The 27727-nt window shown below is 40.5% G+C and overlaps 2 protein-coding genes across 4 annotated transcripts; both read right to left on the bottom strand.

The window, feature by feature from the left end:
- Positions 1-13427: 13427 nt before the first annotated feature.
- Positions 13428-18299, bottom strand: LOC135634145 (uncharacterized). Its single transcript, XM_065144400.1, has 5 exons — positions 18172-18299; positions 16971-17122; positions 16230-16313; positions 14531-15989; positions 13428-13811 (listed from the first exon to the last, which is right to left on the bottom strand). The coding sequence occupies exons 4-5, from the start codon at positions 15589-15591 to the stop codon at positions 13697-13699; spliced, it is 1176 nt and encodes a 391-aa protein (XP_065000472.1). The 5' UTR covers positions 15592-15989; positions 16230-16313; positions 16971-17122; positions 18172-18299; the 3' UTR covers positions 13428-13696.
- Positions 18300-19282: 983 nt separating this feature from the next.
- Positions 19283-27455, bottom strand: LOC135634143 (putative hydrolase C777.06c). 3 transcript variants are annotated; one of them, XM_065144398.1, is made up of 13 exons: positions 27162-27438; positions 25922-26049; positions 25696-25808; positions 25222-25263; positions 24128-24183; positions 22744-22820; positions 21970-22089; positions 21052-21128; positions 20919-20973; positions 20785-20835; positions 20646-20694; positions 19570-19676; positions 19283-19498 (listed from the first exon to the last, which is right to left on the bottom strand). In XM_065144398.1, the coding sequence occupies exons 1-13, from the start codon at positions 27337-27339 to the stop codon at positions 19331-19333; spliced, it is 1221 nt and encodes a 406-aa protein (XP_065000470.1). In that variant the 5' UTR covers positions 27340-27438; the 3' UTR covers positions 19283-19330. The 3 variants fall into 3 exon arrangements, with proteins under 3 accessions (XP_065000470.1, XP_065000469.1, XP_065000471.1); XM_065144397.1 differs by having other exon boundaries at positions 20919-20982; positions 27162-27436; XM_065144399.1 differs by having other exon boundaries at positions 19283-19676; positions 20919-20982; positions 27152-27455.
- Positions 27456-27727: the final 272 nt, after the last annotated feature.

Raw genomic sequence — 27727 nt, forward strand, 5'->3', positions numbered from 1 at the left:
CCTCCTCCAATTCCACATGTGACTTGTCTTATTAGTTTTGACTTTTATTTTACTAATGAACTCACCCCAAAGTTCTCTCTTCTTACGTGTTCTTCTCAGTGACTATATTTTTGGTAAGGGCCCCACAGTCGGTGCGACATTACCACTTGCATGTCTTGGTAAATCGAAGTGACACCAAAAGAAGGCCTCCCATGATTGGCACCTCGGTCCCACTTGTGGACCCAATATCTATCGATCAATGGGACAACATTGTCCTATGTTGTGTGATGTTATCATTATGGGCGATGATGATACAGATATTAACGAAGAAGGGAAGTGAAAGGCTTAAAAATTTAGGGCTTATCATTAACCAGATTCGACCCATGTCAATTATCTTTAGACCATATTAATATAAATATAATATTAACATATAACATATTAACGATCAATCATCATTTGATATATAGTCACCAAATATAGGCTGGTATAAAAAAAATGTCTCAATCACCCTTTGCCTATTTGCTTTTGTAGACAACAGTCCAAGGGAGGTGGTTCAGGCCTACCTCACTCTTATCATCCACGTGGATAAAACGTCAAAGGAGAATGTTGGGGCGATTACCAGTTGTCCCCTTCGTGGACCATATATAAAAGCTAACCCCTAACATTATGTCAAGGGGCTCTCTTTCCAAAAAGACTCGTACTCATTAAGTCCTCGATAACTAACTTGAGCATCAGCGGGATTGGGTATAGAAACCACTCCCGACATCAATCTTAATATAGGTGGTGCCTCGAGAGCTCAATGCTTTCACCTTGGAGCCACCTCGAAGCTACTTTGGATACTCCTATGCCTTCGAGTTTGGGCCATGTTGAGTTGACTTAGATGTGGATGATGATTTCCCCTTACATTTTGGTGTTGGGAAGGCCTAATGTTATAAGAACGTCCAACCATCAATCCTCTCAGGATGCATCCACTTTGGCACAAAACGTCTATACGATACTAGCATTTGTTCAATAACCTAAGCTTCTCAACCCTAGAGATGAACTTGAGCCACCTGCTCGTCCTTGCTAAGGTGTTTCTGAACCTTGACTACTATGTGCAGATGCTCATAGACATGATATAGGCTATCGCTCCACTCATGCCTCCGCTAACCCAAAAAGGGACACCACTATCTCAACTATGGTCGACACCTCAACTGTTACTAGCACCAGCATCTATTGGAATCCTCCCAACTAATGTGAGCTATCATCTTAATATCACCCAAGGCATATTGAACTACTAGTTAAAGGAGTGCCCAGCTCCTTAACCATGGAGTTCAGTGCACCATCGCACCATCTTGCTGCTCTACTCGAATTCAAGACATGATCAACATATTCGATGGATGACTCCCTAAGGGTCCAACTATGGCAAGTAGATCAATGTTTAGATGAGATACGGTGAGAGTTCCAACAATCCAGATAGGAGAGCTTTTATCGATCCCACATTGGGTCGGTCCTCATTCACTCATAACATCCAAGAGGAATCGATATCAATAAACTTTTGCCCCCTATCCCTAGAGGCCTTTGATGATAGTACCGACCCGATAGAGCACATTATTACCTTCCTCGCCTAAATGTCTTTGTATGTCATCTCAGACGTTCTGATGTGTTGCACATTTCCAACAATGCTGAGAGGCTTGGTAGGAGAATGATACACTCGCTTGAAGCCACTCTTAATCAGCTCCTTTGCTTAGCTCATAGAATAGTTTGAGCTCTACTTCCTTGGGAATATACGCCTAAGGCCATCGACAACGATGTTACTCGGACTCAGGCAAAAGGAGGAAAAGATACTCTCCGACTTCATTGTTCGATTCACTAACAAAATTTGAGGTATGCAAGAAGCTTATTCGTCACTAGTGATTCAAGCCTTCATGATAAAGCCTTAGTTCTCTTTCCTTTTCTAGTCATTGGTGGAGATGCCACTAGCGATGATACCCAAGGTCTTCTAGAGAGTCAATGATGCATAACCGTAGAGGCAATAGTCTCAACTAAATACTAGGAGACGTGCAAAAGGCCACGACAGGAGTAACCATCGTTAGCTTCGACCTCGAGGCCACCACGATAAAGAAAACATGACCAACTCGAGCTGCCTTACCTAAGGTCCAAGTGGATTATCCTGAACATGACGAAAATCAATATCTTCTTATAAATAAAAAAAAAATATTCTTGAAGGACCCTCAACAGATGAAGACACCATTGGAGAGGAGGGACAAATCTAATTACTATTGCTTCCACTACGATTATGGCCATGGCAAGGAGGACTATTGTGATTTGAAGGAACAAATCGATGAACTCATTATTGAGGGCAACTCGGGAGGCTTGTTTGGAGGCCCGAGTTTGGTGAAAGGACATATCGATATTACCATCAGTGGACTTGCCTCGAGAGGAGATAGCTTATCGAGTCGTAAAGCCTATGCCTAAGCCACTATTGAGAAGTACCTAAGGTTAGAAGATGATTCAAAAATAATCTTTAAGGAAGAAGAGATGGAGTACCTTGACCCAAACTATGACGATGCCTTGGTAGTCTCTGCAACGATGATTAATGCTCGAGTAAAAAGAGTCATGATCAACATAGGTAGCTCTATCGATATCCTCTACTTTGACGCTTTTTAAAAACTTAGGCTCTTGGCAAACAATCTCAGCCCTATGACTTCTTCACTGATGAGATTCACTAATAACTCCATCTCTCCTCTCGGGACTATGAACCTACACATCACATTCGACGATGACCCATGCTCCAAAATGACAATGAACCCTACTACAATGCAATCATAGGATGAATTATACTAAATAGGCTAAAGGTTATAGTGTCGACCTACCACATAGTGATGAAATTCCTAAGAAGGACCGGTGTTAGGGAGTTGAGAAGCAATCCGAAGGAGTCTTGCTAGTGGTATCTGATGATATTCTCCTTACTAAAAAATGCTCGGTCCGAGGCACCATTATTAGACCCTTAGAATTTTAATAAATTCCTCTCACATCTGGAGCCAATGGAGCCATTAGTTAAGACACCTTTGGACAAGGCTCATCCTGATTGGGTTGTTAAGGTTGGGGTGACACTTCATGAGAAGAAGTGAGTGTAGATCATCAACTTTCTCAAGGAGAATATCAAGTTGTTTGCATGGTCACCGAGAGACATGCTAGGAATAAACTCTTACGTGGCCCAACACCACTTGAACATCTCCCCCGAGGCTCAACTTGTGAAGCAAAAGCCTCATAAGTTTGCTTTTGAATACTAGCAAGCAATTAGCAATAAAGTAGATAAGCTGTCAGGAGCAGGATTTATTATCGAGGTACAGTACCCCTAATGGCTTGCTAATATTGTATTGGTTAAAAAGTTTAATAGAAATTAGAGAATGTGTGTTAACTATACTGATCTCAATAAAGCATGTTTGAAGGATAGCTACCCTCACCCCCGAATCGATCAACTAGTTGATGCTATCTCGAGCCACAAGTTCTTCACCTTCATAGATGTATTCTCGGAATATAACCAAATAAAAATGACACCATAGGATTCAGAATATAGTTGTTTTATCATATATCGAAGTATATATTATTACAAAGTTATATCATTTCAATTGAAAAATGTGAGGATCACATACTAAAGGATGGGAAATAAGATATTGAATTACCAGACCGGGAGATACATGAGAGTGTATAAAGACAACATGATAGTCAAAAGCAGAACAACTGACTCACATCTAGCAGACTTGATCGAGATATTTTAGGTTTTGAATAGATTCAATATGCATCTCAACCCGACCAAGTGTGCTCATTATTCACTAGATAAGAATAGATACAAACCTCGAGAAGGTCCACACTATATTGGAGATGCATCCACCTTGATCAGTAAATGAAGTACAACAGCTAACAGGGCAAATAACAATACTTAGCAGGTTCCTATCCCAGTTTAACAACAAGTGTCTACCCTTCTTTTGGACGTTAAATAACCCAAAAGGTTTCCTGTGGACTAAGAAGTGTCATGCATTTGAGGAGTTGAAGTACCACCTCGCCCGGTTGCCATCGCTCTTCTTCTTCATTTTGAGTGAAGCTCTGAGCCTTTATCTTGTTACCATCGAGTAGACTGTCAGCTCAATGTTGGTGCAGGATGACTCGAGAATCCAAAGACCTATTTATTATGTTAGTCATATACTAAGCGAACCCGAGGAGCAATACCCCTCCATTGAGAGGCTGACATTTACGCTAGTATTAGCAGCAAGGAAGGTCCATCTATATTTCCAAGTGCATCTCAAACAAGCGATCATTGACCAACCACTCAAGCAAGTCCTTTCTCGATTTGACGTTTCAGAGTGGTTACTGAGGTGGTCAATAGAGCTATGCGAGTTTGACATATGATACGTATCATGGGTTGCCATAAAGGCTTAGATGTTGGCGAATTTCATATCGAAGCTAACCCTACCGCCCAAGGGCAAGGTCAATGGTCACACTCTCTCGGCATGAACTTGTTCGTAGATGGTTTCGCTACCTTGGAAAGGGACGATAGTTGACTTGTTATAAAAAGTCCAAACAAGCAAGTGTATGAATAAGTTCTCTAGTTCGAGTTTAAGATCTCTAATAATGATACCAAATATGAAACACTTCTCTCAGGGCTCTAACTTGCCCGAGAGCTCCAGGTGTAGGATTTAACGATATTTAGTGATTCACAACTGATCATGAACTAAGTAAAAGGGAGCTACGAAGCTTGAGACATGACCATGGTGAAGTACCTTGCTGAGGTGTGACGGTTAGCTCATAATTTCTCTTGACTCAATATGTTGCGGGTCCCTCACATAGAAAATGCCCAGGTTAATGCACTTGTCATGTTATCCTCTACCCGAGCTTTGGAAGAGGGTTGCCAATTGGTCAAGTCATTACCGACCTGAACTATCAAAAGACACAATATGGCCATGATCAAGGAGGAACCAAGCTGAATGAACGAGATCTTATGCTATAAAAAAGACAAGACACTCCCTACTAACCCCATAATGGCTCGAAGATTCAGGTATTATTAAGCATAATATTTCATAATTAACGACCATATATACTGTAGGTCCGTCGGCTAACCCTTCCTTAGATGTATGACATCGTAAGAAGTTGAAAGGGTGCTTATTGACATGCATGAATGTATTTATTGGGAGCACATAGGTGGACAGACTGTTACGTTCAAGGTTCTTTGGCAAGGGTTTTACTGATTGATGTTGTGTAAAGATGCAATCGCCTACATTAGGAGGTGCCACTTTACTTAGATTCAACACCAACTGACGGTCCCCTTGAGCCCAATTGATTATGCATAATCTGATAAGACCCTAAAGTCTTATCGTAGGCTCTGATACCAAATGATAAGACCCTAAAGTCTTATCGTCGAAGAAAGGGGAGAAATGGGGATAATAATGATCACTTCGAGGGGATCGGCCTCCTTGATCGCTTCGAAGGGATCGGCCCTCCTTGATCTCTTCGAGGGGATCGGCCCTCCTTGATATCTTCGAGGGGATCGGCTTTGTCCAAAGACAGAATAGTATTTTTCATAGATTACCGAAAAGAAGCAGTTACATCCCTATTTATAGAGTTCCACCCAGAGTCCATCAGGACTTGAACTCTAATAATAAATAAATATTAAATAAACCTCTACTTGACTCTAATTGAACCAAATCGACTCGATAAACAACTGGACTAAACAGACTCAATAAACATTATTCAAAAGCTCAGAAAAAGGGTCCTAACAGTTCCTCCCTCTTCAAATTAGCCTTGTCCTTAAGGCTAAGCAGCATCAATCTCAGAGAGCTTCTCTTTCAGCACTTTAGCCATAGACTATCTGCAACGCATCACAACCTGTTGATCAAGTAAGTATGGTCTCCACTTTTCAAGAGTGTAAGCAACAGGTCGATCTTTCAGTGTAGTAATTGTTGCATGAAACTTCTGGCCCTGTATAATCAATTTTATCTTTGAACCTTTGCTATCACAAGTGAAAATCCGTCCATTAATGATCTTTACTTCGAATCTATCATAGTCTTCAATGTGATAGGCCAATCGGTCAACAATCTCACTGTCTATAAAATTGTTAGTGCTACCAGTATCAATCAAAACTATAACAGGTTGATGTTCTAGAGTTTCGCCAACTTCCATAGTTTGCGAGCTAGAGTAGTCGGCTAATATATGCATTGTATGTACGGTAGGTTCAACATCTTCATTAGAATTTATACCTTCATGATCAGAGTCCAACTCTTCTGCTTTTGGTTCCTCTCCAATTGCCTCAATCAACATATGCTGCTCTTGTTTATGTTGGTGCTCCATACTCCACTTTTCATCATAGTACAAACCCTTTGCTGAATTTTTCTTGAGTTCTTCTTGGGTTAGTCCTCGGGTGTCAAGGCTTTGGTTGGGAATAGATATGGTGGGTGGCATATTGATCATCTGGTGATTGTCACTTCTGTTTCCATGATTTTCCCTGTTGATTTTTTTCTCATGTAGATGTGCGAATGAGATCGCAGCTATCATAGTGCGTGGTTGACGAGCCTTAACTTCACACCGGATCTCTGGAATAAGACCTTCAATAAATGTATCCAGAAGTTGTCGTTCCGACCAATCTCTAGCTTGATTTGATAATCTTTCAAACCTACTCTGATATTCCAACACTGTAGAAGTCTGACAAATTTTTGAGAGCTGTCCATCCACCTTCATGTATGAGTAGATTGTGTCACAATCTTGGGGCCCTTTTCTAGTATTTCCAGATCTGTGCAATGTAGAACTTGAGCTCCCACCTTGTTGAAATTTACTAAGGCTCCCCAGTAAATCCTTTTTGAAATCATCAAGTACTTCTTGTAACCGGTTCTCAATTCTAATTTCCAATGCTTCCATTTGTGCTTTCACTGAGTTATCGGTGGCCATTTCGTAAGACTACAAATCTGTAATCTCAACTCCTATTTTTGGTGTTGGACAAGGGCATTAATCACTGCCCTATTCGATGTTATTGTTGTGATGCAATCGGTGGTAGCACTATTGGAATGAAGGGTTGCTGCGAGGATGTGGAGATGTAGCTGCGTTCGCTGCGTGGGAGGCAACGATGCTTGCTGTGGTCGTTGCGTGGAGGGATCGCTACTGCTGAGGGCTGGGAGGCAGCGATGGTTGTGTGGCTGGAGTAGCACCGCCAAGGGCTCGCTGCTGCGATAGCTGCGACGACGCAGATGGAAGGCAGCGTTGCTCTGTCTCTGTCACACTGCGGAAGGAGGCACTGGTGAGAGGCAACGATGCTTGTTACAATCGCTACGTGGAGGGATCGAGGACTGAGAGGTAGCGATGGTGGTGCGGTTGGGGGCAGCGTCGGCAAGGGCTCGCCGATGTGGTGGCTGCGACGGAGGAAGAGTTGATGCCCTGTGTTTCAGTTGCTGCGTGAGATGAGAGCGTCGGGGGCTGGAAGGCGACGACTACAACTGTTGTGACTCACGGAAGCGATCGCTAAATAGTCAGGTTGAGACTGCGATGATGGCATCCGGTGGCTGCAACAGTGGAGGCAGAGCAAGGGAGAGGCAGCGTTGAAGTGGTCGGGGTTGAGGTTGCAGGGAGAATAGGAATCGACGGTGGCTCTGCGGGAACAAAGGCAATTGGTGATTTACCTTGTTTCTGTTACCAGAGTAAGGGAGAGGCTGCGAGGATCACGGCTGGGAGGCGAGCAGCGTTGTCACTGGCTGGGCAGTAGCAGCGACAGTGACGGCAGCCGGCGTTCGCAGCAACAAGGGGACCCACGACTGTGGTGCGGCTGGAAACAAGGGCAGCAAGGTGAGCTGCCTGTGCTCTGTTTCGGTTGCAAAGGATGCAGAGCAAGGTGGAGCGGCGGCTGGGAGGCGAGCGGCAGTCGTCGCACGGTGGCCCGCAGCGGTGATGGGTCGGCTGGGCGGCGACAGCGCTGGAGGGGAAGAGGAGTGCTGGAGGTGGCGCGGCTGCGATCGACGAGGGGCTGCGGCAACAGAGGAACTCTGTTTCTGCAACCGTTGCAACGAGGGGCTGCGACCCAAGGGGGGTCACGGCTAGGGTTGCGGCTGGGAGGCGGGCGGCGGTGATCGAGCCATCGGGAAGCAGCGGCGGCAGTGGAGAAAAAGGCAGCGAGCGTCGTCGTTGGCCGGGAAGTTGCGATGCTGGAGAAGGGAAACAGGGTGCTCTGTTTCTATCGCACCACAGCCGGAGCCGCTGGCGATTCTGGCAACGGCGGTGCGGCGGTGAAGAAGGAGGCAGCAGTGGTGGCGTGGCTGGAAGCAGCGTCAGCAACGATCGCCGACGAGGGGAGGTCGAGCGGCTGCGGCTGCGACCCAAGGGGAGGCGGCAACGACAGTAGGGCTGGGATGGACACTGGCAGCGTCGTCTCCTGGCCGGGGAACAGCGGCGGCGGTGGTTGCCGGCGGGAAGCGGGGCGATGGTGGGCGCTGGCCGGAGAGCAGCAGCGGCGGGTGGGCTGGCCGGAAGCAGGGGACGCAGGGGTGGCTGCGGCTTCTTCTTCCTCTCGTGTTTCTTCTTTTCTTCTTCTTTTTTTTTTTTTTTTTTTTTTTTTTTTTTTTTTTGATCGAGATGGGGCAGCGAGGAGGTCGAGCGGCCACCGAAGGTCGCTGGCCGGGAAGAAGCAGCGACAACGGTGAAGAAAGAGTTGCCTTGTAGTGGTGGTGGGGAAGAAGGGAAGCAAGGCTGCGGTCGTAAGCTCTGATACCAAATGATAAGACCCTAAAGTCTTATCGTCGAAGAAAGGGGAGAAATGGGGATCGAGAGGATCGGCCTCCTTGATCGCTTCGAGGGGATCGGCCCTCCTTGATCTCTTCGAGGGATCGGCCTCCTAGGGTTTGTCCAAAGACAGAATAGTATTTTTCATAGATTACCGAAAAGAAGCAGTTACATCCCTATTTATAGAGTTCCACCCAGAGTCCATCAGGACTTGAACTCTAATAATAAATAAATATTAAATAAACCTCTACTTGACTCTAATTGAACCAAATCGACTCAATAAACAACTGGACTAAACAGACTCAATAAACATTATTCAAAAGCTCAGAAAAAGGGTCCTAACATAATCCTTTGCCCAGTGAGGAATGGACCTCCTTAGACCCTTTTTATCAGTTTCAGGCTATCAGAGGCTCCTCGTTGTAGGCGTATACTACTTCATGAAGACAAGGGATTCATATGAAAAAATATCATTACCCACTTCGGAATCCCAAAGGCCCTCATGATCAACAACATGACTCAATTCAACAATTTGAAGTTTAAGAAGTTTTCCTAGTCCTACGATATTCAACTGAGGTTCAACTTGGTAGCTCATCTCTAAACCAATGGTCTTGTCGAGGTTACCAATTAGGACATCCTCAAAAGATTAAATAAGTGGGTCATTGGAGCAAAGGGCACCTGGGTGGACGAGCTGCCAATCATTTTATGAGCCTCCCAGTTGACACCCAAGACCAACTTGGGAGAATTATCATTCAGCTTAGCGTTCGACACTAAAGTTATCCTATCACCCAAGATAGTCTTCCCGACACCTTGGGTTGAGAGCTTTAACAATGAAACCTTTGAAGATGGACCTTGAGCTAGACTTGACTTAATCAGTGAAGTCAAAGCACACTTACGAGTGTTGAGATACAAAAGGGTGATAATCAATCTCTACGATCGAGGAGTTGGCCTCAGGGGGTTGGACTAGGGGACCTGGTGCTCCAAAGGGCCAAGGTCAGTGACCCACTGAGGTCCCGAGGGAAGCTAGTGTCAAAATGGGATGGACCTTATCAAGTCATCGAAGTCGTCTGGGATGGAACATACTGCCTCAGGACAACAAAGGGTGTGACATTACCAAGAACATGACACATCATAAATTTGAATAAGTTTTACTCCTAAGGTCTCGGATGTTGTAGGCCAGGAAGGGCTACCCCAAAGTATCAAATGTTGGCCACGAGGCCTGGGGTATCGATCGTAAGATGTATCTTTAAAGTGCTAGTTGTAAAGTAAAAAAATAATAATAATTCCAATACTTGCAAAAGTAATTACATATACTAGGTCGGGCTTCTACATTTAAGATGAAGCCCCGACTTATCAACATAAAACGCTAATGAGGCAGACAGAAGGAACGAATCAAGTAAACTGACCAAACGATTAAAAACAAAAGAGGGAGAGATCAACAACTAGAGGTAGCAATTTAGGTGGCAGTGCGAGGAGGTGAGTCGGTGTTGTTATTGACTGAAAATAAGTAACAAAAAAGGTGTAGGTTGGAGAAATATCAGTACACTGGTATTCTCCAATGAACACTATCAGATAGCATCATAAGTTGAGAGCCATTTGAAAAAGACAATATCTCCACCATTGAAGGCAAGATATTATCACTAGGTAAAGAGAAAGATGAAGGCCCACCTCGAAGGCATCACAAGATATAGAAAGACCCGGGAGCAAGGTCAAAAGGGTCTGATCAGATTGAGTAACTTGCATATCGAACCTGATCGGGATATAATACTTAGTTTCTAAGTGATCCAAAAGAGGTGTACTCACCACTGAATCATAATCATGAGAACTTCTCGTGAACTCTAAGTCCTAAAGAACCCTTGGGTTCATGGGAGATACTTTCTCTAACGAAGAGGACACAACCTCCTCAAACCTCGAACTGTCCAAAGATGGAGCACAAATCTTAACTAATCGATGGCTAGAAGATCGAAAAAAACTTATATGAGAGAGAAAAGACATCTTGACCTAAGATAAAAATGCATAATTGATGTCGGGATGAGGGACTCAAAGATCGACCTACCTTGCTGAGAATCGAGGCGAGGAGCGAGATGCCTCTTAAGGAGGCCTTTGGGTTGAGGCTAATAGCTCCCGAGGTTATGGAAACTTTGGACTATAGAGGCTCATTCAAAAAATTGAGTCCAGCTCCATATCTTTGCCAATTTCTCTCCTCTAGTAATTAGGATGTCGATCTTTCTCCTTATACTATCGAGATAAGTGTTTCTTTGGAGGCAATTTCTAAGAGACACTAATAGCAAAAGAATATGAAACCGACCATAGTAGAATAAAGACTTTAAAATCCGTCACAATGGAGGGAGGACCCGAAATATGCTATGGTAGAGGAACTACTTTGAAATCCATCATAATGAAAGGAGGACTCGAAATCTACCATGATGGAGGGAGGACATGAAATCCGCCGTAGTGGAGAATGGACTTTGAAATCCTCCACGATGGAGGGAGGACTTGAAGCCCGTCATGACAGATGAAAGATAAACCTGCTATAGTGAAAACGTAGAGCAAAATGTGATTGAAGTGTGTGAAGTCGAGAAACCCGATCCGCGTCAAGATAAATTCGTTATGACGGAGGCGCATGACTAAATGTGCTTGAGGCATGTGAGTCGAAAAACTCGACCCATGTCAAAATAAATTTGTTATGATGGAGGCATAGGGTGAAATATTCTCGAGATATGTGAGTTAGGGAAAATCGATCCACACATATAAGTGTCTCCTTCACGCTATAAAGAAACACATTGGCGATGAGCCTCTTAGATGAATTGAGCACTGTACTATGAATCCCTCGAAGTACGCTGGGGGTCCAAGGGAGGCCATTCGAACCTGTTTATCCCCCGTCACCTATGTGGATAAAATATCAAATGGGAACGTTGGGACAATTGTAGGGTATCTCTTCTGTGGACCAAGTATAAAATCTAACTCTCGGAGTTATACCTAAAAGCTCTCTTCTAAAAAAAAAATGCATACTCATTAAATTCTTGATAACTAACTTGAGCGTCAAAATGATCAAAGTTAGAAAATCAAGTTAGAAAACTTATGACATTGGTTTTAGTGCAAATAACACTTTGGAAGTTCAACAATTCCATCTCGAAATTATCTTGAAGCCATTTCGAATACGTAGAGTAAGATGACTTCCCTTGGCAAGTACTACGATAGAATAATGCTGAGCCTGCCTTGAGATGATGGTGTGTTGTAGGCTGTAATCAAATTGGCTTGCTTTGAATTATAACTATTCTCTCTAATAAATGATGAAGGCGGCGTTCGACGGGATCTTTAGATTCATGTACACTTCGGTCACTAAAATCCAATTATTGCATGATTGGTGTCACATGAAAAATAAATAATAAAAATAAGGGTTACATTTAGCTCGAGCTACGACAACTTAATGTACTCATTTTAACACACTAAACCAAATTGACCAAAATGTTACACTCATACCATAGTTATATAAACCAACACGAATACGTGATCAGATAGGAAAAATCAAGAATCAAAACAATATTTGTTCGGTTCATTAATTAGATTGTTAGAACGATTAAAAATTTTTTGATTCTTTATTCATCATCAAAGATGCTGGCATTTTTTTTAAAAATATTTATCTTTCTTTATCATAAAGATGAAAGAAAATTTTATTATTTTATTACTTTTTCATCCCCTCGACATATATCATCTTTTCCCATTATCATCCTCTTATTTAATATATATATATATATAATTTATTTGTCTAATATTATTTGTATATTATATAAATATAATATATAAATAATATATATATATATATTAAAATTATATTTTATTTTAAAAATAATAAACTTACCTATTAACCATTAGATCAAATGGTGATCTAGTGAGCCTGCGAAGGCAGAAACTTGACTGCAAGATCCATCCATCGAGCGAGCACACTCCAGCTTGATAGTTTCCACGGCCTGTCGAGGTTAAAAAACACTTGATCGATATCTAATCCAATTTTGATATTTATAGTTCAAACACTTTGTTTTTGTTTTTTTTGTTTTTAAAGTATCCATTGGCACACAAGGATGGGCAATATGATGAGCATCATCATTTGATCCTAATGAAAATTGACCATTGATAGTACTTTTCGACAAAAATGCATCATAAAATGGAGAAATCTTGTACCACCTGTAAAAGCACACTCATTTGATCAGATTAAATTTAAACAGCATCAGAAATTGTAATTCCCACTTAGTAGCAATGCATTAATGTGAATTTTCTCCTGATCGCTTTGATCATTTCTAGTGCAAAGGACCCAATCATATTTGGTGATGGACAACACAAGGTGAGTGTGTAAACAGAATGTTTCAAGTGCACAGAGACACATAAGAGCAATAGATTTGCTGTTTTCGAGCATTTGCATTTTAATATGTATTTGCTCGATATTATGCACATATTCTTAATCCTGTTCAATGCAAGCAGTTCACTAAACTTGTTTCTTCGAAACAAATGAGTCCACCCATAGTACAAACATTAATTCATCCTTGGAAGTCTTGCCCCTATATGTTATTAAGGTTTCAAATAGCACAAGAAAAGCCCAGAAAAATCGGTGAGTTTCAATTAGTTTAACTGATGGCTACAAGAACCTTACCAAGCTGAACATGTTGTAAAGAAAACAAAAATGGTCAACATAAAACTTTGCACAATGAGGAACAAAATCCCAATCACTAATATCCATATGGTAAGTAGTTCCATAGAGAGAAAAAAGGGAACATGAAAGCTATCATCTTCAATCAAAGAGTGAATTTCTCAGACAAAAACACCTCCGTATACAGGTTATGGCTTCCTGTCACACATCCTTTCAATTAATTCTATGTCCGCCGATAACATAACAGCAAAATTACAAAATAAAAAAGGGCTATCGTCGAATTTTATGTAAAATAAAAAAATCAAACGAAAAGGAGAAATAAGCAAGAAAAGGGAATTATGAACCTGAGGAAGTACAATTGGTTAGGGTAAACAAGGATGCAGCACCTTTCAAATCATGTTCCTGCGTGTGTTCCACTTGATTAGTCTCATCTCTAAGCTCCAAATTTGTGCTGTGAAATCAAATAAATGTTTCCGTATTAAAATCAGAGCAGTCACAAGATAGCATATGCTGCACATCAGCTTGGGACATAAAAAGAAGGCTATGGAGGTTTAGATGCTCATAGCTTCAAGTAATGATTCTTTTCAGAGAGGGCAAAAAGCATAAATGGATTTTTTGTTGTGATGATCACTGAAACAACCAAGTGCAATAAAGTCACTTCTTAAACTTTACATGAAGAACATTTGAACGAACACCTAAAATTTGTGAACACAATAGGACAAAAGGGCAAAGGGTGAAAATGGGCTACTGAGAAGCCACACTCACCACAGTTCTTATTGAAAGCACTCCTTATTTGCCACAACAATGACAATTATCACAGTATATAACAAGCAAACTAAAAATTCCTGAAATGCTGATACGTTTGAATAAAAATAGTAATAGTTTTCAATTACTGTTAAGAAATCAAATAAAAGTGCAAAAAAAAATTGGCATGACTTGGGGGAGAGGAGATAAACAAGAGTGACTCAAGAAGACCATATGATTAATATAAAATACCATTCTTAATTAAAACATATAGTTCCGGTATTTATCTAGTGCTTTGAATTGGAATAAAGCTTTGAATTGAAATAACACTCCCTAATTAAGAATTTATCTAAATGTTCCTTCATCACTTCATTCGAAAACATAAAGATTCATGGATAAAAACAAAACTAGGACCATAATCCTTACCTGCAATGCAGATGCCCGACCTCGTTAGTCGTATTGATTCTAGAATCTCCCTCATCATCCCCTCCTATCAATGTCTGCCTAATCTCAAACATATCTACCAGAGGCTTAACATCCTCATCCTGCACCACTGATTGCGGATGATGATGATGATGATGATGATGTTGTTGCTGCTGTAGACTCAAAACATTGTTGTTAACACTGTTGCTGTTACTACTGGCATTCGGATCGTTGTTTGGATCTCTAGAAATGCCACTGTCATAGCAGAGGTAATTGTAGTACTGCTGCTGGTCTTGCGGCTGATTCATCGAAGGGAAAAGGTTGGCATCATATATCACATTCTCGGTGTCATCGGTGGGTGTATTAAGAAGCAAATTAGGGTTTACATCCAGATCAGGTGCGAGGGTAGGAATTCCTGGTGTAATGGTCTGAGCTGTGTGCGCACGACAGAGTGCAAGCTGTCTAAGCACGAACGCGAGTTCTGTAGAGTCGTGATCGATCTGGCGCTCGAGATCACGGATGTATCTGTAGCAGCCGCCGACGGGATCATGGGCGCGCATGTCGGACTGGTAGATGATGGTGCTCATGGCCTCGTTGCGCTGGAAGGGGTCGAGGTCGCGGATTATCTTGACGATGTTACTGACGCCGAAGAGACGGTGAGCGTTGAGGAACTTCTGCTGCTGGTTGGCGGGGAAGTAAGGAGCGAGGAGGCAGTCGGGTTTGCACTTGCGGCGCTGGTATTTGCAGGCTGCGCAGGCGGAGTTAGCGGCGGGCTGGGAGGAGGAGCTCTTATTGTTGCTGCTGCTGCTGGCGCTGGTGTTGGTGGCAGTTGTATTGGATGTGGTGGCGGAGGTCATGATAGGATCGAGGGGTGTGGCGATGAAGGTGGCACACGCACCCACCACCCGGAGGACGAGGAAGAGGAGGAAGAGGAGGAGGAGGATATTTTGGTTGTTGTTGCTGTGATGGTTGTTGGTGCGGCGATTCTTGGCAACGATCGGATCGGTCGGCAGGGTCGTAGGGCGGGGCGGATGGTGGGGTGGCGGGCAGCAAAGCGAGCCCATGAACGGAAAGCAGGCGGAGAAGAAGGAGAGGTTTGGAAGCGGAGGGGGAGCGGTTCTCAAGGAAAGGGACGAGGACGATATCACAACAGAATAAATCTCGGAGGAGAGAGGGTGATGACTGTGTGAAAGGGAGAGAGAGAGAGAGAGAGAGGAGAGAGAGAGAGGGGGGGGAAAGAGTCGTGTTGTGCGTGGGTTGTTACCTTGCTATTTTGAATCTTGATCCGGGGTGCGTCCGGAGGAGGTTAAGAAGCACCATTCGTCGTACACGTGCCCACGCTTCCTTGTTTGTTGTGCTGCAAGAACCTTGACGACTCCCTTTTCCTTACTTGCCCAAATACCTGCCTCATCATTGGACAGACATCCAGAGGCCATGGCGGGCCAACTCCGGTCAACCACTCCTATATGCAAAGTAAGAGAAATGCGTAGTAATGTCCTGACTTGTTAAGGAAAGACAAGAATGCAGCATGGAATGAATTGGGAAGGTCATCATCCTAAGAGCAGTTTCCAAAACTTGTGCAGTATAGAAAGGAACTGAAAGGTCAGCATCTATCTACATTGTTTTATACACAGCCACTGCCATCAAATATGTTGTGAACTTGGAAGAACATGCATTAATGTGCAGACTGATCACAACTCACCTCTGCTGCAGTTTGGCCATTCCAAAGATTGTTTGATCCTGTCGCTGGTTGAATCCTTCCTTAAGCAGCGAATGGTTCAAAAGCCTAGCATCAAACAACCATAACATACTTCAGGTGTGGTCACAGGTTATGATTAGATGGCAGTACCAAGAAACAACAATACAACTCAGATGTATTGCTTTTGCAGATGATCAGTAAACACTGGCATTTCACCATACAAGATCGATTGACTATAGTGTTGTATAACTACGATAATATAACAGTATGGCTCATATATTTTATGAAGAACGCTGACCATAAATCAATTGATGCAGACAAGTTCAATACAAAACAGGTAAATGTAAAAGCTACAAAGAACAAAACATTGCATCTGAACAAAAGAAAAGAAAGGAAAATATAGTACTACATCTATCTACAAACCAAGCATGTAGAGTGTAGAATCAGAATTCTGAAGAAACAGACCTTGTTTATCTTTCGTTTCCAACAGCAGTCAATCCAAGAAACCTGTTTTATGTTTTTTGGAAAAAGGAAAACTTCTATTTCTTAAATTACTTGGAACAAGTTCAAACAAAACTGCTGCCAAGGTTTGCCATGTTATATACAGCAGTAAGTTTCTCTCTAGATACATGACTAAATTCAGCTAAATTGAATCCAGGAACCAAAGTTTTAATATCATTCACCAAAGCTTTCAAGTGACAGGCTGATGACCAGTCATGTGAACAAGGTTTAGACCATCGTAACTGATCCTGATCTGAATTTGCCCCTCCCCTTTGCAGCTTGCAGTCCAGTAAGAATAGCAGCCCCCTTTGATTGAATTGGCGATATTGCCTTTCTGCACGCAGAGCCCACAGCTGCTGGCCACTGTTTAGCATCCCACAAGGTGTAACTGATACCTGCACAGCCAGACAAAGCATCAAAAGAGCCATCGCAGTCCAGTAGAAATCCACTCCAGCATTCATCATTTCTATCTGCATTGACTCTAATAAGAGTCTATCAGCATTCATCATTATTAATCCAAGAAACCTGTTACAAGTACAAATAGTATACCTTTAGAGCCAGCAATGTGATACCAGTAGAAAATATGGAAGAAAAAAATAGAATATCATCATACTTTCTGAAATCTTCTCTTGAAGACTGCTCATATATATAAACAATCAGATTTGTCAGTTTGACACTAGTATCAGGGATACATACAACGTTAGAACAGCTGGTCAGGATGTATAACTTAGAAGGAAGAAAAGATTTATCAAGATATTATCCAAAGCGTTAAATAATATGAACATTGTGAGGAAGCACAGCTAGAGTTTTATATGATAATGTGGATTAAGAGGAAGCTTTTCTAAAACAATTGTAAGGTTGGTCGTGTTTTGTTCATTGAAATGTGAGATAGTCAGAAACCAACATGCACAAAAAGTTAAGTGACGAGATCAGAATACTGGTATAGATAATCAAGAATATGAGAAAAGATGGTATAAGAAACATATATGTTCAGGAACAATTGTGTAGCACCGGTCGAAGATGAAATAAGAGAAACCCATTAAAATGGCATAAACATGTCCAAAGCCAACTTATAGTCGATTTACTTAGACAACATGAATTAATTAGGACTAGTGGTGCGAGAATAGAAAGACTTGAGACAAATTTATTCAAAACAACATAAAAGGGATACGAAAGCCATTAAGTTGACTAACAATATAACCCAAAAGGAACCACGTTGGTAGGAAAGATCCATGTAGATGTATTACATGATGTATTACACTTCCTAGATGCCTACACATGCTTTTTATACCATCGGAATTACTCGAGGAATGAAGAATACTCGTTCGAACCTCTTGCTGCTCATCCATAAATATTTTGAGTTAAAGCTGGGATTTGTGTCACTGCAGATAGCACAGATGCTAAATAATCAAATGAAGTAAAGGTAATAAGAAGGATGAGTTACCGAGGCTTGATCTCTGCAATCAACTTTGATGCAACAGGGACACAGCCTGACAGATCTGCCACCTCTGGAGGAGTATTGAAAGTGTCAGCTCCACAAGAGAGACACCACCTGGTTATTTGATCCAATTCCTAAGAGGCAGCAATGCTATCAGAGGAACATTTACAGAATGCAAAGTAGCAAGCTCAATAGGAACTAATCAAGCTCTTCAGCAAGAGCTCACAGTTCACCAACGCCATCTTCGCTATATCCCATCATCCTCAGAAGACATCGCCCACCAGACAAGTAGGCCAAAGACAATTCTCAACCATCAGAAACAAATCAAAGAATGCGGTGTACAGAAGAATAAAAGACCAGACTAGATAGGGACGGAGCTCCAACCCGTCGATCTTCGACGGACTGTTGGAAGGAAACTTCGAGGAGGCAGAGAGGAATCTGGCTTCGGTGAAGTGGGTGGTTATGAGGCGGCGAGCGGGCCTCAAGGTAGCCCACGGCTTCGTCGAGACTATCTCCGGCCGATGCAGAGAAGGGCATGATGGTGGCGTCGTTCACCTGGATCGGGAACATAGGAAGGGTTAGTGAAATCGAGAGAGAGGAAAACCCAAGACTTAGTGAAAGCGAGAGAGAGAGAGAGGCTCCGGACGATCGATCGCGATTGAAGAGGTGAGTGATCTTTGGAAGGCGTGCGAGGGCAAAGCGGGGCGAAGCGGCCGGAGATGAGGACGACAATATCGGAGCCCCGAAGCGTTTGCGAACGCGATCTAAGACGATGAACTTGTTTAGTTGGCAAAATTATGAGAATTCAACTCTCTAGACGGCAACGAGGATAAATCAGTTTGAAGGATGCACGTAGTTGGTACAAAGTGCCTGATTGACAGATGGAACTTGCGCTCAAACCGAAAATACCTGAATCAGCAGCAGAATGCATCTTTCGGCAACAAACATAAAGAGAATCTGTTGAATCCAGAATCTGTTGCGTTATTCTTCGACTCAGAGGCAGGAGATTTATACCATAGTGCATAAAGGAAACAAACAAATTGTTTTACTTGCTCCCAGAGACTACGGAAAAATTTTGTTATGTGGTAGTGTGGAAGCAAATGATCTCCAAATTCAGTGAACCAAAGTCGTAAACTCGGAACCTTTAATAATTTTAGTTTGGACGCTAATAATCCAAGCAATTTGAATACCAGAAACCACATTTCAAATCTTTTTCCACCATTATATGCTGAGAGGAGACACATCCCAGACTCGTTTGAAACAATCTCTGTAATGTTGCATGGCACCGCGAGGATACACTGAGAAGGCCACCATTGCTGGAGAACCTTTTGGGCTTCAGATAAATGAGATTGGATTAAGAGAAAGAATATTTAGATTAAAAATATCACAGACTTAGAGGTTTACAGGGACGCGGAGGCCATCATAGCTTAATTGGACATCCAGACCCTCTGACTCCAGCAACTTGGCAAGCTCTTCATTTATCTCATCATGGTCCATCAAGTGCATCATTCCTAGTGATTATAAAAAAAAAAATTCTACATATCAGAGGTTTATAGTTCAACTTTCCAAATAATTTAAATCATCTTGTGCAACAAATACTTGATGATAATACATTAAGTATTTGTTTTTATGAAGATGACACAAAAAATTCTTGATTCCTTTTCTAGATCATAGAAGAATTGATGATAAAAGAAATTCCAAGAAGACTATTAGATAGAAAAACATAGGCTGTGAAGCAACCGTTATCTATAGAAAAACACAAATTTAGTAAAAGCCAACAAGCTTGCAGTCGAATGAAAAGATGAGAAAAGAACAAAAAAACTTAAATATGACAGAGAGATTAAGGCCCGAGTAAATGGCATTTTGTTGATCTACAGCAGACATGTCTGTTCTTATTTCTGGAATTGACATTTTATTTCTCCAGATTTTCACTTCATACTCCAGCAGACAAATGTTTCTCAATTAATCTGTAAACTGCTAGATCTGTAAACTTATTTCATATGCTAGATAGCTCTTAATTGTTTCAATAACTTCACTTATCGTAATTGTTTTGACAGATCCATTTGGAGTCTTAGACTGCAAAGGAGCAACCTCATTGAAACCAAGGAGTACCTCTATACAACCTTATGTGCATGATTTTATTAATTATTAGTGAAAGCAACTCCTCCATGTTTCTTTGGTCTTATTATTCTTTACTAAAGCTTCTAGCCTGCATTTTTCATGCATCTATGCCTTACCTAAATCGACACTCTTCCCTTAACTTATATTAGAAGCTATCACAAACCATAGAGTAACTTCACTATGATACCTTTGCCTTTTTGATATCTGCCATCTAAAATAACATTTGTTATTTCTATATTTTTTCATGCTCAATAATGAACCTTTTTTTGTACTAACATGCTCTCATCCCCCTTAAGCAGGATGAGATCAAGAAAAGCATACTATTGCACTAAAATCTTTTCCCTAAGGTTGTCACATACCAGTAAAAAGTGTTCTCCTTGGTTGAATTTTGCGTACTTCCTCCAGAGCCTATTCAACAATGAAGTAAACAAAGTTCACAACTTGATTGAACTTCAGCACTGATATAAACAAAACAAAGCAAAAAATAATATCACTTACCCTTGGTAATCCGAAGTGTGTTGAAGACGAACGATCTGGTCTTAGCGCATCCTGAACAATATTTCTGACGTAATAACCTTTGAAGAAAAGAAGCATATAAAGCAAAATTTATCCAACCAGAAAAGATACTGTACCAAGATTAGAAGATCGCAGTCTTTAAGAAGCATGTAAGTCTCTTCTGGTATGTCACTGACGTCACTGGACACATAAAAAACTCAGCCAAGTAAAGTTGCATCCAAACCCAAGATACAGGAAGCAAGTACTTACCTTATATAACAGATATCACCAAAACGAAATCCTAGAGAACGGTATCCATGCCCATGCCAGACAGGTAAAGGAGTAACCTAAAGCAGACTAGTCAATCACTAAGCAAATTGTCTAGAAACTTTACCAAGTGTAGTAAGAACATAAATACATAATTCCACATCATAACCCTCCTGTAAAATGTATAAGCCCCAAGTTTTACAGTCTACAGAAAAACTGACTATAGAGCTACATTTATAATCTCACTGACCCAGGACAAAGCTACATATTATGAAAATAAACTAGGGTACAACAATTTCCACAAAGAAAAATATTCTAGCCCTTGATTAGGTTTTCTGAAGAAAAGCACAAGGTTCTATTGCTTAACCAAAAAACTAAAGGTGCATACTGTATGTTCAGAATAAGGATCAAAGTAGTATAATCTTGTAGCAAGTATTGAGAAGTTTCAATAGCTTATTTAATCCAAATTCGTGCTAGTGCAAGAAACAAGGATTTAAATCTTTGTCTGGTACCAGTTCTGGTAACCTGCTTGACCGGTATATTAATGGTGTAGTGGACAGTATCGACCAGTACAATCGGTATCATTTCACAAAATAATAAAAAATGAATGGGTTTATTGTACCATTATTGAACCATATGTTCTGATACTAATACTTGGTTGGACCTGTGGACCGGTTAATACTTGGTCAAGAGAACTGAAAACTTGGCAAAAAAACATTATTTCATATGAAGAGAAGTCATGATAACTTTGAAGTTTGAGTTTTAGTATGTGTCCTAGTTGAGAGGCATATATGGTACAACAGAAGGCCAAACAAAAGCATTATATGATAATCAGGAAAATTGCAATAGTTTAACATCCTAAAACTTAATTTTCATAAATAAAAAAAAAAACTCTTTGAAATGGTACTTGAACCGACTGACCTTAAGATCATGAATAACAAACGGTTCCTCATTTATCACATTGAACTGCAACTCTGACACAGCAGCGCCAGGAACAATTACACTTGTATCCACTATATAATAATGTGTCTTCTTCATCACCTAAAACAAATTGAAGAAATCCATATTAAGAATCTTAGATATTTTATTAAGTCAAATTTTGTGGTTCTCTACAGAAACAGAAAGGCTTTACCATAGAGGGGATGTAGGGCCACCTATATGAAGACACATATCGGAAGAGAAAATCACTTGAACTATGGTAAAAACTAAAAATGACTAATATTATCAATTAAAATTGTTACTTATTATTCAAATAAGAACTAATATTATTCAAATAAGAACTAGTGAAGATACGTTGCAACATTTCCTATTCTGTAGAACAGTATAATAAAATTTGTGGAGGAAAAAGGATAATAATAAATCAGCATAACAACCGCAATATCAGTTTCTTCTCATTTTTTTCATGAATGAAAAAATTGCTACAGAACTAACATCATGCCAATCATCTTTGCTTTTAAGTATAATATTAACCTCCAGCAATACCAGGTCTGTTGTAATCTCCAAAATAAGATGGAACTTGCTGAATGGCAGCGAGAGGAGGTAGGAAGTTTTAATGATTTGCAAATCTTACCAAATTCAAATTTACCATAAAGGAATGACATTCTGTAGGAAAAAAAAAAGGATGACCATGACAATATGCCATGAATAATTTGTGAAGTCCATGCATGTGTACAGAGCCAAGCTACTGTTTCATACCTCAAAATCACGTTGTGCCACATAAATTGGGATGAATGGTTGGACGTTGTTTGTCCAATCTCGAAGATCATCAAGCCCTACATCAAGAATCACTGAATTCAGTCAAAGGAGAACTGATCTCTCACTCTCTCATCCAATTACTCAAAACACACCCACTCTTGTGCACAAGCAGAAAAAGCGAATTGAACTCCACAATCATCACTTGAACAATTATACAAATTTCACTTGTCAAAAGTTAGGCAAAGTAGTAAAGACCTACAAAATAGTTTCCTTGTGGAGGACATCTCCAAGAGGTGTAGTTGTGATGACCATAACAATGTTAAAGAACCTGAAGATGCTTTATGCTACTATTTTTCGCAAATAGAAGAAAAGAGAACCCCATTGGACTGAGAGATCCTATTTCGATAATTCATGTTCATATGTGGAGCAAAATATACATGAACAAGGATGATGAGTATCATATTTCATACTGAAAGTCCACTTCAACTAGTACTAGTGACAAGGTTCCTTCAGGAAAAAACATTCTTCTCATACTAGAACATTAATTCATGGACTGGACACTGATTAAATTTCCTTTTTTTTTTGGCCAAACATAGCTGAAGAGTAATAAATGAAAGATTCTTCTTTATCATAAAATTTGAATGCTGCTTGACAGCTATAATCCATGAGAAAAAGTTGGAAATGAAGCAGGATGGAAATCAAGGTCTACACAAACCACACTGTTCAGCCATCAGAAATGAGTATTAATCATCATACGATCAATAAAATAGATAATTGGATGAAATAAGGTTCATTGTACCATAGCATGCCGCTTGGTATGAGTGATACATATCGTTCTAATAGGGGACCGATGCAGGTGGTACATATCGGTATGGTGGCATGTCCCACTGTACCATGTGTCGGTACATCAGTATAGCTTAGTATGTAGTATGTATCATACCGATAGCTGATTGATACATTGGTACGGACTGATAAGACGAACCATGAGAGAAAATAAGTCTAAACAGAGAATTTAAGAACCTACTAATAAGAGAAGAAACTAAGAGATTCAGCATAAATATTTTTCCTAGTTTTTCTTGTTGCAATATTAAAAATTTTTGCTGTCATACTTGATAAAATTGCTATCTAACAAAAGGCAAGCCAGATGTTACACAAGTTTTTCTGCAGTTAAACAAGAAGGTAAATAAAAGTATAAAACATGATCACATATTACTGCTGGTAGATAATATGATAAAAGTAATAATATACTGGCATTTCCCAGAAATTTAGAATCCAAACTAAAAATAAACTAGTAAAGTTCTTCAGATCATCATGCAATACTAGCAATGACCATGATTCAGAATTATTATCGATAGTAGAAAGAATTCTGATATGAGGTAGATACCTCCAATCGCATCTGCATGAGAATGGGTGATAATGACTGCATCGATATTTCGCAGCCTGACAAAGAATAGTGAATTAAATAATTAAAACCAGAAACATTCTAGAGATAGCAAATACAAAAATTAGAATTAGAAGCATGTTAAAGATAGTGAATACAGTAATAGATACAAATTTAATTATCGCTTCCAGCACAACTTAATTAATAGGATAACATTTATCTAGCAGAAAAAAAAATTAATGCAAAATTTACCAACTAAAAAAGAGTTGAGAAGCACCAGTAAGATGATGTAAAATAACATAGAGCATGTAAAAAATTTCATTATCATCAATATATCTGCTGATAAAAAATAATATTCTCAGTTGTGATTGGCTAATAAAAAAATTGTGTGGCACTTTCCAATGCATCACAATCGTCAGATGCAACTTAAAAGGTATGATTCATAAAAGGGGAAATGTTTGAGATCAATCATCAAACAAGAACTTTATCATGCACAGGCTATTTGGTATATCATGTTTAAGGGACTGAAAGTAACATGAAAGTGCATTTAAACTATCATAGAACACAAAGAAAAAAACTTAATGAAAGGCTTGGTCATGATATTTATCCAATCTAGTCAGGTAAACACTAGAGGTTAGTCAGGTTCCAGCCAAATCAGGAAAGCTGGTTCATTATGGAAACTTTGTGAAGATTACAGTAACACTGATTATTGGTTATCAATTGAAATTTGATCAGCATTATTTATGAATTAAGCCTAGATACAGCATTGGTGGGAGCCTTACCATCCCTTTTTGTTCTGAGAAATGATAACAATCCTGGTCACCAGAAATTTCTTCTAATTTTTGAGACAATAAAAGAGAAATGAAAAACAGATACTTGCAGACAGCCTGCCACAAACCGCAAATGATCTCTTTTATAGAAACTTTAGGCACCCACTTCATTGTCATTCTTGTCAAGCAACAAATGAGACATACAGTAACTGGGGTCCATGAACATCTTTTTGTTATTTTCATGATCACAAAGTCAAACTTACGTAGAATATTAAAAAATTCTAAATATGCCAAACACTAAATAAAAAGGTGGCAAGAAACCGTTACCCGTATGCAGGAAACCATCGAAGAGCACTGTGGTAGAAAAACCTGCATTTACAATTACGATGTAAAACCTATAAGTATAAAGCTAGTTTTGCTTACATGAAAAAATATATTGATGCCAGCTTTTATGTGCAATGCAGATCTAAGAGTTGTATCTTTTATTATGTCTGTCTGCATTCTTAACCAGCAAACTTATCAAATTCTATGCCATATGTCAAGCTGGTTACAATATCCAATTTATGATGGTCGGTCACTGCAAAGACCTATGTAGAAATAAATATTCAAATACTGTAACTGCAGAGTATCTCAACTTGCATAAAGGAGTGAAGTTGGTGGAGAAGCATTAAGGGACGATATAACATATGATACTAGAGGATAGATGAATTCGGTTAGAAGCAGATCGGAACATGCTTCAAATGAATGTATATGGGTCCAACTTTGCATGTGAGAGAAAACATAGTTAAATTTGATGCATACTTGCCAGCATCTACAAGAATGTTAAATCTTCCCACAGAATTGACATAGCGTATAAGGATGCTTGTATTAAGTCTCCTGTTCTTGTTTCCTGGCTCAATTGCTTTTGAGCAAACCTGAAAAATGCAATCATCGCTGAAGTTGACACCATAATGAGCCATACAGTAATGGAAACTCTTCGGAGCACCCGGCAAACTCTATTCAGAAAGCTAGAGAGTTACAATCTTACCTTACAAGCTTTTGACTGGTTTGTGAGGCAGCTCACTCGAGGAATCCCTTCACTTGTCCCTGTGCCTATAAAGATGATTTCAGACTGGTCCTCAGGTGCTTGGATTTTGGCATCTCTACTAGCAAAATCTGAAATGAAGCAATAACAAACTGTCAGAAACAAGTGAAGGTAATATCATTCTTAGGTTATAAATAAGTTTAACTGAATCCAGACATCATATAGTAATATTTTCTAAAAATTCCTTTCAATATTTACTTTCTTTCAGTCAAAAGAAGAAGATAGACACCATATAGTGAACCGATGAAGACAAAATGGGTTTGACATCTGTACTTATTTTGAGGACACAAGTCTTTAGCCTTTAACCTTACCTGGAACGTGCACATGAAAGATGTCGAAATTTACAATACCAAAGATTCCATAATTATATAGCTGGCCCTTTCGTAAAGACCGATGTTTTACTCACCCAAGAACCTTTATGTAAAAGAAAATCCAAGCACAGCCAAACATTCTCGAGCCTAGGCCACTCAAGTAACACATACAAGAGAATAAGTTTTTACACTTCTTGATGTCGGATTGCCGGGGTGCCTCAACACAATCCTCCACCATTATGTGAATCACTGAGGTCCTCATCAAACACTAAACAACAAACCCTGAATATTACCCTCATCAAGTAAAAAATCAATCATAGTTTGGAATGTCAACCTGATCTAAATCTAGTTAGCAATACGTCAGTTCATTTGATCACGTGAACCACAACCCTGAGTGACTAGGGTACACAGCTTCCTGCAAGATGTTGTGGATCAGATCATAAATTTAGTGATTGGATCTTAAAATTCATAGCAACTTGAGCCGAATAACATAGGCATCTGAGTAGATGCTCTCGAAACCACCATAGATGCAAACACGTGGAAGTGCCCAAATCCAGAATCCCACTAAATCACACGTTCGGCACCAGGTCCAGAACAACGTCCACCCAGGATATGGATGGAAACGATATACCTAAGCATCTTCCCAGACATCCTCGAGATATGCTAATGTACTCAAGCAAGCCAAATAAAATTCCTTCACCACCACAAGAACATCAAGAACGGCTGAACCGGTGCCGATCGTCGATCATCTTCCGAGAGCCTCGAGGTATTAAGCCGAAACAGATCATTCACCAAGGCGTTTGCAACAAACAATAACGAATAGAAGGAGAAAAAGAAGGTTTAAGATGCATCGAAGAAGGACCCATCCTAACTGTAGAAGGGACGCGGCGGGGGAACCCGTGGACGAGATGAAGGAAGTTGAAATCGCCGAGGGGCGGCGGCGTGGCCGAAGGGAGCGCGCCATCGGGCTGCAGAGCGGGCAACGAGGGAGCGCCGCGCGGCGGCGGCGGCGGCGGGAACGAAGGGCGGCATCCGTAGTGCCGCCGCCATGGAGACGACGGCTCTTCCCCACCAACACTCGCAAACCCCGACGCATTTAGGAATCCGTGATTGCGATCCAAATGTTCGGTGGGTGCCCGCTCATGCTCCATGGCGATCCCATCCGTCAGTCTTCGTATAAGTTGGAGATTGACGGTTGAGGTCACTCTGCTTCAGAAAGGTCGGTTTCTTTCGCCTCTTACGCACGTTTTCACTCAACTCTACAACCCTTTTTTTAGGCCCTTTAATTATTACGCACATAACGTTAGCCTTTTGTTTCTACGCACAATTATCAAATTAATAAAGATAAAAATAATTATTATTTCATTGATGTCCTCTCTAAGATAAAAATATTACAAACATGTACCTTTTAGGAATAATGTTTCCAAACATACCTTCC

The sequence above is a fragment of the Musa acuminata genome, chromosome BXJ3-3 (assembly GCF_036884655.1).
Source record: "Musa acuminata AAA Group cultivar baxijiao chromosome BXJ3-3, Cavendish_Baxijiao_AAA, whole genome shotgun sequence".
Lineage (NCBI taxonomy): Eukaryota > Viridiplantae > Streptophyta > Magnoliopsida > Zingiberales > Musaceae > Musa > Musa acuminata.

Coding starts and splice junctions, on each gene's coding strand:
- LOC135634143 (XM_065144397.1), bottom strand. CDS start 27,339: ATGGCGGCGGCACTACGGATGCCGCCCTTCGTTCCCGCCGCCGCCGCC. Junction 26,050..27,161: donor CCCGCCGCGTCCCTTCTACA/GTTAGGATGGGT, acceptor GCTTCATTTCAG/ATTTTGCTAGTAGAGATGCC. Junction 19,677..20,645: donor AAGGAGAACACTTTTTACTG/GTATGTGACAAC, acceptor TATAATCACTAG/GAATGATGCACTTGATGGAC.
- LOC135634145 (XM_065144400.1), bottom strand. CDS start 15,591: ATGGGCTCGCTTTGCTGCCCGCCACCCCACCATCCGCCCCGCCCTACG. Junction 13,812..14,530: donor GTCGGGCATCTGCATTGCAG/GTAAGGATTATG, acceptor TTGATTTCACAG/CACAAATTTGGAGCTTAGAG.